This window comes from Mastigoproctus giganteus, chromosome 8, assembly GCF_048544385.1.
Source record: "Mastigoproctus giganteus isolate SK-2022 chromosome 8, ASM4854438v1, whole genome shotgun sequence".
In the NCBI taxonomy this organism is placed as follows: Eukaryota; Metazoa; Arthropoda; class Arachnida; order Uropygi; family Thelyphonidae; genus Mastigoproctus; species Mastigoproctus giganteus.
The window spans coordinates 29567559-29581916 of record NC_143582.1 but is presented as its reverse complement, the minus strand read 5'-3'; the positions used below and the strand labels follow the sequence as shown (position 1 = coordinate 29581916).

The 14358-nt window shown below is 34.3% G+C and overlaps 2 protein-coding genes across 2 annotated transcripts in view; both read left to right on the top strand.

Annotated features, from left to right (window-relative positions):
• LOC150081400 (serine-protein kinase ATM-like) overlaps positions 1 to 14358 on the top strand; it is a 313728-nt gene that overhangs the window by 286002 nt on the left and 13368 nt on the right. The window contains exons 31-32 of the mRNA XM_090380190.1: positions 5364 to 5516; positions 9649 to 9772. Of these exons, the coding sequence (XP_090236316.1) occupies positions 5364 to 5516; positions 9649 to 9772 (277 nt within the window). The remainder of the gene's footprint in view (positions 1 to 5363; positions 5517 to 9648; positions 9773 to 14358) is intronic.
• tefu (Serine/threonine-protein kinase tefu) overlaps positions 9758 to 14358 on the top strand; it is a 222120-nt gene continuing 217519 nt past the window's right edge. Inside the window, exon 1 of the mRNA XM_090379277.1 lies at positions 9758 to 9772. The gene's annotated coding sequence lies outside the window, so the exon portion shown is untranslated. The remainder of the gene's footprint in view (positions 9773 to 14358) is intronic.

Sequence of the window (14358 nt, the reverse complement as noted above, 5' to 3'; positions counted from 1 at the left end):
CAGCCACTGCTCATCTCAATTGTCTTAATTATTCGCTGTATAATTCCTTTCACTTCAAAGGTGCTACTTGTGCATGTGTCCATTCTGATATTCCCTGTCAGAGACTTAATAATTTGGAATCTCCTCCTTTCGATCTTCTCTGTCTTAAAATCTCTCTACTACACTGTCAGATTCATCTGTTGCTTCTATCATTCTTCCAACTCCACTAATCACTTGGAACTCTTTGACTTTCTCCAGTCAAACTTTCCTAATAGTGATTTTTATGTTCACAACTCCAGCTGGTCGAGATTCTGAGGCTTATTGGAAGCCTCAGCATCTCGACCAGACCTCATACAGAGTGTTCCTTTACCTACCAGAATACCAAACAATCCTAACCATGCAGCCAACACACTGATCCTTTTCTCACAAACAATCCCTCTAAATACACAAGGCAAGTGGTTCTCTAGGCATCTCAGGCTGATGGTCTCTTCTCCAATGGAACCTTTCTTTCGTGGCCATTCTCAACCTCATATTGTTTGGCATTACAAGAATGCCAAATGGGATGATCTGCAAGATTGCTGTTTCGAATCTTCTGATGTTAACATTTTCTCAGGTCTTGTCAGTGAAATTATTCTTGTAGGAATGGAATCCTTTATTCCACATTCGATCTTAAAATCTCGTCCTTTATATAAACCTTGGCTTTCCAATAAATGTGTTAAAGCCATTCAAGAGAAGAATGTTGCATATCATAATTGGCTTGTTTCCAAAACTTCAGGTTCATTTTCTGCCTACACTAAAGCTTGCAATAATTGTAAAGCAGTTATTAATCAGTCAAAACTATATACAATATAATAGCGTAGCTTAATTTAATTTATTATGATACTCACCTTTTTATAATCTGCATTGATGTTGGAATAAATTGGATGATAATTTTAAATTTAAGTTAGCATGAATGAGTTAGGATTTAAAAACAGAATTAAAATGTGCGCAAGGAAGTAGAAGTGCACGTCTTCGTCCTTGGTTGTCAATGTTGAAACGATTTAAGTTATACGGTTGGAAACAGAAGGCCAATAGCCATAACAAGTGGCTTTCGTTTTACACGTCTTCAGTTGGCAATGGTAGAATGAGAGTAAACGCGTGTATTTAAGAAGACTAAGTTCCTGTGATGCTCCTGGATACACATGGGAATCTCAGGTGCATGAGATTCCAGACCGGTGCTATGTTATAGGGTAGTTTGGAATTTAATACTTGAACAGTGGAATGGCGGCGAAACCATTCTATAACTAGGGCTTCATATTGGAAAATTTTAAAGCTGGATTTTAATTTGATAATAGGAATGGCTGAATCTACTAAGGGGGCATGGTTGTGGGATTGAACATGTGTTGCTAATTCAGTATTGGACTGTCCCATCCTAAAGCTATTGTAGTGGTAGTACGTAGTATTGTAGTGGTCGGGGAATGACCACCGCATATTCCCGGAGTAATATGGCCTTAGTTGCTAATGCTCCTAAAAACCAAATAACAAACAATAAACAAACAACAACAACTGTCAAAACCGGATGGTTCAATTGCCACTTCAGCCAAAGATAAAACTGACCTGCTAGCATCCTATTTTTCTTTCAACTCATGTATTGATGATCTTGTAAACCACCTCCCACAATTCCCAGTACAATCCATTCAATGCCTTCTGTGATCATCCATCAAAAGGATGTCAGAAGAATTTTGATCAACCTTGATGCTAAGAAAGCTCCAGGTCCTTATGGTATTTCTCCACTTGTTCTCAAAACCTGTGCTCCTGAACTTACTCCTGTTCACCTTTTTTCACTCTCTTATTCCATAGGCGTTTTCCCTTCTGCTTGGCAATTTGCTCATATCCAGCCAGTTCTTAAAAAGGGTGAAAAATCCCTCACATCTAATTATAGTCCCATTGCACTCACTTCTATTCTTTCTAAAGTAATGGGGAAATGAATTAACTTCCAACTCTTAAGCTATTTAGAAATGTTTCATCATTAATGATCGCCAGTATGGATTCCATCAGCATTGATCCATTGGTGATATTCTGGTTTATGTTACCCATGTATGGACAAATTCGGTGGAAAAGTTTGATAAAACTCAAGTAGTGGCTCTTGACATTTCAAAGGATTTTGATCATGTTTGGCATAAAGATCTTCTAAATATGCTTCCATCTTATTGTTTGCCAACTATTTTTTCTAATTGAATATCCAGTTTTCTCTCTGACTGCTCACTGTGGGTGATGGTAGATGGCGCTCTGTCTTCTAACTTCCCCACTCTTTTCATCTTGTATATTAATGATTTCTTCCATTGACTGGAAATCCAATGCACAGTTTTGCTAATGATAGCACATTACATTCTACTTTCCAGTTTGAGAAACCTTGAACTGCACAAATAGCTTCAACTTCTCAAACATCCACTACCAATTCCTTAAATGCTGATCTCCAGGTAATTCTCCAGTGGGGCAAAGATAACTTAGTTGATTTCAATCCTTCTAAAACTCAGTCCTGTCTTATATCTTGCAAAAAGGATTCTTCTGCTCCTATGCCTATCTTTGATGACATTCCGATTTCTAGGCAAGATCATATATCTGTATTGGGGATTACCCTGACTTCTAATCTCTCTTGGCATAAGAACATTACAAATTTTTCTTCCTCTGCATCTAAAAAACTGGGTTTTCTCTTTTACTCTTAGTTTTACTTTTTCTTCCAAACAGCTGTTCACTCTATACAAATTGCAAATCCACCCTACCGTGGAATATTTCCCACAACTGGGATAGAGTCTCTCCACTCTCTGTCTCATAGATGTTCTGTTTCTGCTGCATGCCTTTTTTGTAGATACTTCCATGGGCACTATTCTTCTGAATTGGATTCTATAATTCCCGCTCTCTCTTCCAAAGCAGTCTGAACACATGCCACAACCAGTCAGCATCCTTTTACTGCCCAACTTCAAACTCACAAACCAACTTTTCTTCTTCCTCATTTATTCATTCAACTTCCATTCTCTGGAAAAACCTTTCTACATATTTCCTGAAAATTTCAATCTACAGAAATTCAAGTGTAATATCAACAAATATCTTCTTTCATCTTCATCTTCTCAACCTTCAAGCCATCCACAGTACTAAGTACTATAAGGTTCTATTATCTCTCATGTTTGGGATTTTCATAAAAAAAAAAAAAAAACCACTACGAGAGGGATGTATCTGGACCCTCACAAGATTAGCTTAAATATAGAGGTTCTAAAGGCTCCTTCAATTAGGATTGCAGTTAGCCAATCTCAGCTGGAGTGAGTAGGGTTTTTTCCCCATGAGATATTCTTGTTTTTGAGACTGCACAACATGTAAATCAGTCCATGATCATTTCTACAGACATAACACACAGTGGTACAATATGGTTCAAAGTTGCTAATGTGCCCAAGAACCAACAACCACCATAGATGCTGCAAAATGTATGAAGAGGAAAGGTGAGTGGGATTTGATTTTGACATTTGAACTAAATAGTCATATGTGGGCCTTTATTGAACTAGTCATGAAACTTGGTAGCATTATAGTTCATTGATGAAATATAAATGTCTATCTTTTTTATGTGATCTGGAATTATTCAAGTTTGAAATCAGTGCAGTCAGAATGGCATAAAATTATAAATTATCCAAAATGGTTCATAGCACTTAACTGTTTTCTTGTTTTCTCTGCCTGTTATAATTTTCCTTATATATGTAAATATATATAAGGAAAATTATATTTAATTAAAATTAAAATTATATAAAATATATATATATTTTAGCTATTTATAATTACAATTAATTATATATTTGTATCTCAAAAAGAGTTACTCAGTTTTTTGAAAATCTATGTTGTATATAGATTTTGATATTGAATGATAACAATAAATAATAATATTAATTAATGATAGAATTTTCTTTATTGTGAGTGAAACTCACCAAAAAGAATTATTATTATTTATTAAAATTCTGAATACTGTTATTCTCTGAAGAATTCTCTAGGATTACAAATCATAGAAATGATAATCCCAAATGCACTTTTTTGACCCTCTATGAGGATTATAAGATTTACAGGTTATTGTGCTTTATTAGGTATGCCTACACATTTCGTGAATTGAAGTGCTCCTTCAGCAACAGCACTACATATTCATACCATGTTATATAAACCAGGCAAGCAGATATGTAGGGATGCTGCATGTGTGCAATTCATTATGAGAATGGGCTAAACAAAAAATTTAAGAAACTTTGAATGTGGTATGATAGACTGTGTGAGAACATACTGATCTGAGTATCTCGGAAACTGAAACCCTCTTGGGGTTTTCGCATATGACTATCTCCTGTTGTCATAAACAGCTCGTTGATGCAAGAGGCCAGTAGATGCTGACAAGATTTATGCAGGGTAATAGAAAAGCTAGTCAGTCAGATAATAACCCAGAACAACAGTAGTAATCAAGGGGCTGTTTCAAAATGCATAACATGTCATACTTTTTCACAGGTGGGATGTCATAGTTGACAACCAAACTGGGTTCCACTCCTGTAAAAAAAAAAAATAATAAATAAAATATGGCTACAGTCAGCTCAAAAACCAATGCTGGACAGTGGAGGATTGAAAAAAAACCTCCTTACCTGGTCTGATGAATCCCAGTTCCTACTATTTCATGACTGTGATTGGAAGGAACATAATACAGCAAAAGTAGCATGAGCCCATGGATACATCCTACCAGGTCCACAATTCAGTCTGGTGGTGGCAATGTAGTGATGGTGTGGAGAGTGGTTTTGTAGCCTATTAGGCTCCTTGATATCAGTGGAGCAACATTTGGATTCCACAGTTTATGTGGAAATTGTTTTCCAACCAGATGCATCCCTTTGCAGCATATCCATTTATGAATCAGTTTTTCCAGCAAAATAATGTGCCATGTCACGAGATCAGAATTATACAGAACTGGCTGCAGGAATATGAAAGTGAATTCAGCTTTCCCAGTACCACATCTTATTCCAATTGATCACCTGTGAGATGAGGGGTAATAAGCCCTTTGGAATATACATCCACAGCCATCAAATCGCAACAACTGTGGAAACAGTTCAGTTAATATGATTAGCATCCCTGTGGCATGCTTTTGTTCATGCCACAATGAATCCAAGCTGTTCTGAGGACTAGAGGAAAATCTACTCACTATTAGGTAGGTTTGCCTAATATAATGACCACTCTGTGTATATAAAATCATTATGTTGTCCATTAACTGACTATTAAAGGTGGTCAGTAGGCAATTAAGACCTTCTATGACATATATGAATCTTCTATTTCTCTTTCTCTTATTCTTCTATATCATATATGAATGTTAAAAGGATATTTATTTATTTTTATTTTTTCAGATATTATCATTTTTTGATTACTTATTAACTACAAGTCCAGAGCAGTTTGCTAAAGCTATTTCATGTTTGGGACCTCTACCTGATTCCAATGTTTTTGAAGAACTTAAAAGTAGATGCACAAAAGTAAGAGATAAGCCTCAATCTCTTGACCAGGTAGGATTTAAAATTCTGTGCATATATATACTATCCACCTCAGAAATATTCATGCACCAGTAGTATTTATGAAAACTGATTTTTATTAAGGAAAGTGTGTGGTTCCACCTTTGGCTTGAATAATAGCATTGTGCCATTATTAAAACTTTCAGTCAGTTCAAGACAGCAGCCTGCAAGAAGTTTGCAACATTTCTCCTCTAAGCCAGTCACTATCACAGTACTCACAGTGGATCATATTAACCTCAACCTGAGCTGGTGTTTTAGCTCATTATAAAGGTGTTCTAATTGAAAGTTTTTTAGTGAACTCACTCAAGATAACAAATATTGCTTACAGAGGACTGTTGCCATGAAATTGAAATTTCCATATGCAGTGCTCTATAAAGTCTAAATCACACAAAAATTTCATTATAGAATAATTTTGCTATAGAGAAATTTCAATTTTTCAATGTCACATAACAAGAAGTATTGTGTTAAGAATATGAGTGTTACACATGCAATTCATTTTATATATTTTTAATTAAATTACAGATGCCTCTGTAGCCAGGTGGGCAGGAGCAGCAGTGCATAGCCCACACGTCTTCATTAGACTGGGGTTCGAGCCCGTGACTACCAAATAAAGAGGATGCAGAAAGGTCAGGGAATGACCACCGCATATCCCCAGAGCAATATGGCCTTAGTTGCTAATGCTCCTAAAAACCAAATAACAACAACAACAATTAAATTACATACATACATAAGTTTATTCTTTCATATGTTATTTGGTTTTTTTTTAGGAGCATGAGCAACTAAGGCCATATTGCTCCGGGAAATGTGCGGTTGTCATTCCCTTGACCTTTCCGCATCCTCCATATTTGGTGGTCACAGGCTCGAACCCCAGTCTAATCAAGAAGTGTGTGCTACGCACTGCTGCTCCTTCCCACCTGGCTACAGAGGCACCTCTTACATATGTACATTTGTAACATACTGATGGAAAAAATTTAATTTTTTGTTCAGGAATTTGAACAAAAAATTTAAATTTAAAGAATTTTAATTTAATTTAAAATTTTAAACAATTCCTTAAGGCTTTAGTTACTTAGGGCCTGTGTGAGATACATGCTGATGTTACTGAAAACAGAAACTGCATTTCCTTTAGTGAAACTTCAGAGGTCATGGTAGCTAATTTTTACAAATGGCCTAAGCATGATAATGCATGAAAATACCCTTTAGCCTGTTTGTAAAAATTAGCTGTCATGACCTTTGAATTTACACTAAAGACAGTTCAGTTTCTGTTATCAGTAAGGAATTATTAAAACAATCCCTTACTGATAACAAAACACATGTAAATCTTATATCAGGACTATGTATATTGAGCCTACAGACACTTCAACTTCATGAGCAATCTCAACAACAGCTATTTGCCCAGAGCTGTGCCAAGAGTGAGGCAAACCAGGCTCTTGCCTCAGATTAAAAGCTGAAATGGGCACCAAAAAAAAAGATTAAATAATTGCGATTTTATGTTTTGATTATTCCAATTCATTTATCATTTGCTTTTGCAAGACGAAAATCTTTGCCGCACCACTGTACAGATACCAAGCTCTACATGCCACAATGGTTGTCGCCCCACTGGTTGTCATACCTCAATTTTAATTTTTTATTAAAATGTATACCAGAAATGTAATTTAAATAAGTCTTTCTTTAATTAATTTTTTTTTTAATATTTTAGGGGAGGAGCAATTTTTTATTCTTGCCTCAGATACAAAAATGACTCGACATGGTCCTGTATTTGCCCATCATTTCGCATGAGTTCCTTCCCTTTCATGACATTTTCATCATTTCCTGATGTCAAAGGGCATTTACTGTGAGGTTCATTTTCAGTTTTTTCTCACCATTTTTAAACCAATTAAACCACTCATAAACTGCTGTTTTCTTCAAAACATCGTCTTCATAAACTTTCTGTATTGCTTGCAGCATTTCTGTAGTATTTTTCCCAAGTTTAAAGAAGAACTTGATGTTAGTATGCTGTGGAAACTTCAACTTTCGCAATCAGTCAGCTGTGGCACGACTGAAGTGGCCGAGCCAGTTCCCACTTGATATGCATGTGCACCAGGTCAACATCAATGCCCTGTGAAACCTTACAGCCATAGCACAAACCAGTGAGTGTGCAATTCCGGGAACTTTTTTGAATGTACTACATATACACAGGTGTTCAAAGAAAGTGCATCACCTAGGAATTTCACATTAATAAACCTTTTTCATGATGGTATGTTACATTAATGACTAGCATCACAAATAGAAATATGAACAAAAGATATTTATTAATAGTTAAGACAAAAGCTAAGTAATATTTGACAGGTGCTCTCAAAATATTCCAAAATGAGCATTTGCAACCTTTATACAATATTTTTGGTAAACATGACAATTATGGCTGAAATTTTATCAGAAGCACCCAATTTGCTTCAGTTTATCATTTTAAATGGAAAACAAAATGAAAAGTTCATCAGGTGCAAACTAATATTTAGCTGAACCACCTCCAGCCCTGATGACAGCAGCACACCGTTGAGGCATTGACAAGATCAATTTCTGAAAATAATCAACCAATAGTTTCAACTGGATGCAATCAACTGTTTGCATCCAATTCCTTTTTTCCTACCAGCAGAACCAGTATTCTTGAGTTTAGAAAGAAATCTATCACTGTTGACTGATTATAATAGCACTGTTTCTTTGTGGTATCAACTGCATGTAACTTGCCATCCTGACACAAGCAAGAAATGGCTGCAACTCTTGCAGAACGTGCTTATATAGCTGAAAGTAACAGCTGATGCAATATTACATCATCACTTACATTTGTCAATCTTATCTGATGCAATCTGTAAGAAATATTGCCATATACTTACATTATTCGGATGATAATTACAGTTTTAAGGGGTGTTGCACTTTCTTTGAAAGTGCAACACCCCTTAAAACTGTAATTGTGTATATCTTTGATTATATTGGATATATAATAATAAATAAATATAAATCTGTATCTTTTAATGTGTTCAACACTCCCAAACACATCTGTTCTTGTTAACATTTTTACATACATTCTATGTAAATAATAAACTGCAACTGAAATGACTGTCAAAAAAAGTTTCACTACTTTGGATGGTTAATGACTGAGACATGGCATTTGAGGTTTAATATTGATTAATTGCAAGGTACTGCATATGGGTAGCAGTAACCCAAATAACATAGCAACTTTGGGGTACTACACTCAGGGTTGTGGAAAAGACCCTGGTGTAATTGTGCAGTCAGATATGAAGTTCTCTGAGCAGTGCAGGCAGGCTGCCAAACATCTTTATATATTTTCAATGATATACAGGAATTTTGCTAGTAGGGATATGGAGGTGATTATCACTCCATATTAGAAAATTAGTAGGGATATGGAGGTGATTATCCCATTGTATAAGGCAGTGGTCAGGCAACATCTTGAGTACTGGATAAAGGTCTGGAGACCTAATTTTAGGATGTAGAGCTGCTGGAACAAGTACAGAGAAGTTCAACAAGGATGGTCAGGGGGAACAAAGGGGTGCTCTTACCATGAGGTGATCTGATTCAGGTGTTTAGGCTTTGAATGGCTTTGAGCAAACTCAGCTGATGGGATTCTTCCTCTTGCTCAGACTATACACATGAGATTGCATAAATTTAAATTGAGGAAGGATGGTCAGAATAGATATCCATTTCCATCCGTTGTGGAAATGGATAGTTTGAATAAATTCAAGGAAGAACTCAACAGACTATTGAAGAGGATGGATATGTGAAATGGGAAGCATTTTTTTTTATTATTTATTATTTTTTTTTTGGCTGATGTTGTATAAGCTTGCTTTCTTGCAGCATAACCAACATTTAAATTTCACTTTAATAAATGCAGTTTTATCCAGTGCATTGAAGTGTTCCTTTGCTAGTTATCTCAATCCTGTATACAAACAGTGCCTTTTCATGTAACTTAAATATTATGTAATATGTAACATTATGTAGCTTAAATGCTATTTATTTTAAATATTTTCAGCTAAAATTCAAATATGATGTGAAATAAAAACTCTTTCAACAGGTCATTTCATATTTGCATTTTTTTAATTTTTCCTATTCAGATTTTTTAAATGTTTAATTTTAGGAAATGGAGAAATTTCTTTATGCTTCTAAGACATGTGCGAAAAGTGTTGAGGGTCTGCATCACCTTTACTCTGAGCTTATTTCAAGAACGAGTGAAATTCAAAAGCAAGTGGAAGATTTGCAGAGTAAGTTGCATTTCACCTTTATAAATTTGATATATGTTTTCCTTTTGGTAGCCGACCGGGCTAGCCGGGGTGGGAAAAATACCTGCCTGGCAACCCAAAGGTCGCGGGTTCGAATCCTGCCTCGGGCTTGGATCAAAGTACTGCAAAAACCTTGGGGGGGGGGTGCATTATGGCCACAGAAGCCGATGCGCCAACAACTACCAAAAAAAAAAAAAAAAAAAAAATCCTTTTGGTAATTAAAGGGGCATTGCTGAGACCATAGACTGCACTATTAATGTTGCAGGCTTAAATGACAAAGAAGTGAAATTAGCTTTAGATCAATCTAAGATCTTAATAATAGGTATCATAGAAACTAAGAGGATGACTATAAGGAATGCAGCTAAACAGTAATTGCACTCTACTATTTCAGTAGTAAGATATTACAAGCAAGGTGTAGCAGTATAGTCTGTTTTAAAACTGAAAAAAATTAATCATTTAATATATTAAAAAGAGCAGTAGAATCTAATGACAAAAAATAGTAATAATTGGAAGTTTAAATAGCTGCATGCAACAATTACTTATGTCTATTTTAGTCTTTCAGGAAAATTTGGAGAGAAAAGTAATCCTAACAATAATTCCAAAAAGCTACTAGATATAAAGCTAATAGATATATGACACTAACTTATTTACTTCCAGAAAGTAACTAAGTTAGTGTCAGACCTTATCAGAAAAGCAACTGGCCGAATTTCCAGAAGTGACATCATTTCCATTTCATAAAATTGTGACAAATTGGTTTTACTACAGTCCGAGATTTAGCAGGTGCCGCCAAAGAAGTTTACAAATCAAAAATTACATAGAGGAAATTTTGGATATCATCTCTGTTGTTCGATTATAAATCTCATTGGAAATATATGAAGTTATGCAAAGGGAGCAGGTGTAGATGAAATTAGAACTGGAATGCTGAAGGAAAAATAGTGTTATGATAGTTATACCATATTATCCAGAGATCAGTTTTCCAAAAGATTTGAGAATAATTGCACAAATACGTAAAAAAGAAGAATTAAAGCTGAATCTATGCCAGTATCTTAGAGAAGAGAGATCCAAAGTATTGTTGAATGTAACCTTAGGTAAAAATAGTAAGGTTTTGTGCCAAACAGTTGATGCCAAGACTGAATATTCACACTCAACTAAATTATAGAAAAGTCATAGGAACATAAAACAAGAAACCATGTATTTCAGATTTGTTGATTTTGAAAAAACATAGCAAAATATCTAAAAATCGGCTCTTTCAAAATTTTGAGAAACATAGTATCATGAATAATCTAGGGAATAAAATTTTTTTATAAAAATTCCAAATCTACAATGAGGATTGAAGGGCATTTGTAAGTGGTTTAGGGTTAAGGTTGTTAAGGTTAAACTAGTTAGAGTGAAGCAGGGCCATGCCATACTTTACTACAATTTGTATTTTTCATGAACATTTAATAAAAGAATGTAAGTTTCTAACAAAGTTGAGTGTGAGAGATTTTACATCGTTATTGTTTACTGATGATGCTGTACTAATTGGGAGAAACACACACACAAAAAAAAAAAAAAAAATGGAAAAATGAGTAATTTTGCTTGAAACATTGGAGGATACCGGTGAGTCTATGGGTTGTCCAAAATTTATGTTGAATATTTTTAATATTTATATAAATTTTAGCACAAAATATAATACAGAAATGTTCCTGAAATATGTGCAGTAAATTTGATGGTGCATTCTATAGATTAAAACAATAAAAATTAAAAGTGGAAATGTCTCGTTGACAAAGTAGTAGAATCATTCAAAAATTTTCTCTGCAACAGTAGGATAATAGAACCATAAAGAAATATATACAGTAGAACAGATTTTGGGTTAAATAGCTATAAAGAAAATGTTTTAATGAGAAGGAGTCTGTTCAAGAAATTTTATTTACAGAAAAATTGACTTGAAAATATAGTTGTACAAGACGTCATTCCACTGACAGGAGACAACTACTGTTTTTAGCATTACATTTAGAAGCACAGACTTATAAATCAACAACTGCACTGAAAGAGCAGTACTTGACTACTGAAAATGAATATCTGCTTACAGCAACTTGTATCATATATTAGTGCCCACAGTCAGCTCACTATCAGCGTAAAATAGAAAATGTAGCTATAAAGGCATTCTTGTTTTTACTCTGAACTCCAGCTTCCTTAAAATAGCTAAGGTACTTTTGAAGCAAAATTTTATCATTCTACTTCTTCAGAGAAAATTTTCAAATGATCTAGATTGTTAATTAAGCATTTCATTACCCATGTTTATATATTTTTTCATTGTTTTGGTCTGTGGAACACACCTTCCAATATACTGCACTTGTTTCATGAACACCCTGTATAATAAACAGGTTGATGCAGCATACTGCTGGGTAAGAGTAAAATGACTGTTCTTATAATCACTCTTATTTTACTAGCACACTTTCTAAAATATCTTTTGAATATACAATCAAACCTCTCAATAAGTGCCTAAATCATCCCAACAATTTTGTTATAGAGAAATTTCACTGAAAAACTAGGTATTCCTTGCATAGTGCATCCTCAGATGGTGCATCAAAAAAATATGACTGGGTGCATTCTGTATATTAGCATGCCTTTCCTCTTCTGATAATATTAAATGCTTGAAATATATCATATTCTGATGTTTTTGGAAAGTCTGTTTCACTTTAGCTTTCTTCATCCTCTTCACCTTCTTCAGCTAAATCATTTGTTTTGCTTACACTGTTAAGTATGCTCTCAGTGGGAAAGTCAGTAATAGCCACATTATCATCAATTTGAAGGAAATAAAGCTGTTGTAAGATGTTTCCACATTCCCACTGCTTAATAACATATTCCATTGCCCTTTTAACTTACACTGTGGAAAATCTCTTTCTTCTTTCCATTCAGATCTGTAGGTCTCTCTGCAAATCCTGATTTGGTGAAACAATTTGCAATAGTCATTTGTACCATGTCTTCAGTCTATGCATTGGTTATTTCAGTGACACAATCTCACAATGTTATTATCATGAGATGATTCTTCTCAGTTGCTGCAGTTCCTTTTTTGAGCATCCACTTATGATAAATGGAACTTTAATTTTTACATGTGCCTTGGATCATAAGTGGAAGTTTTGAAGTTGTATTCAGTGGCACTAGTTTTATGGTTTTCAATTTTTCCTTTATACTATGTAGATGAGCAGGAAAGTTATCAACTACTAAACTAATTCTGTCTGTTGTTATGTCTTTGTAAAATTTTCCTAACCATTGCCAAAAAATTTCATTAGTCATGAAAATTGTAAACAAGTCCTAAAGATTTTGATACCTTTGAAACACCTTGGGTTTTTTTACTCTTACCAATTAATGAAAGGTGAAGCCTTCCAAATTCCCAACACATCGGCTCAAGTTTTGATAGTTATTCTTCCTTTGCTGTGCTTTCCCCCAAAGCATTTATCGTCTTTGAAATTTGAAGTTTCATTTAGCGGGTACTTGATAAAAAAGTTGTCTCATTTGCTTTAAAAAAGCCTTTTGGACTGTATTGTTCCAATAACCAATTAAAATGTTCCCTTTCCAAAACTCTCATCGTTTATCATTTACACTTGTACTTTCTTCAGTAATTGATTTCGATAAAATCTCATATTTTTTTTTTAATCTGTGTAACCAACCTGAACTGCTTTAAAATCCTAGTTGTTCCAATTGTTTTGCATATCATAAAGCCCCTTTCTTTAATTGAAGTCTTCAAAAGCACAACTGTTTTGTTGACATCCTCTTAGGGAGTTTGCTGAGGCTAATGGGAGCCAGACATGTTCAAAGCTGCTAATTAAACCTTTTTTATTGATTGATTTGAAATTATTGTTTTTGTATAACTTTTGATTTAAATTTAGTGGTATAGTTTTTTAGTGTAGATTAAGTTGCTGATTAAATTGGTGCATTTATGTTTTTAATCAGCCTTGTAATTGCATAGAAAACCACAGTTGATTTCTGCCGGCATTATATCGATAGTAGCAATTGAATCTGCCGCCATTGTTTTCATATCGATACAGCAGATACTGGTGGTTTCTACGTAACTTGTAGCAGTGTAACCAGTATCAGCAGGATTATAAATCATAAATTATAGCACTACTTACATGATTAATAATTGAACTTGTCACATAGATCGTAACGTACGACTGTAATATTCATAGAGCTTTTAGAATTGGTGATTTGGCATAGATAGTTAGTGGAGAGTTCGAACCACGTGAGTGGAAATAGATAGTTAAATTTATTATCTATTATAACTACTTAGATTTTACAAACATAATTTTTTAGCTAAATACATATAAAGACTTAGATTTTACGAACATAACATTATAAGTTAGTACATATAACTTGATAGGAGATATGAAATTCATATAATGTAACTCGGTTGGAGATAAACCTCAATACTAAAATAAATATATATATATATATATATATATAGTGTTATAACTGCATTGGGATATGTTTAGTGTTATATTTTGGTATTGAAATTTTAATTAAAATTGAATCGAAATCATGACTCAGAGCAGTAAAGGAAAGGGCTGAAGCTAATGGGAGGTGCT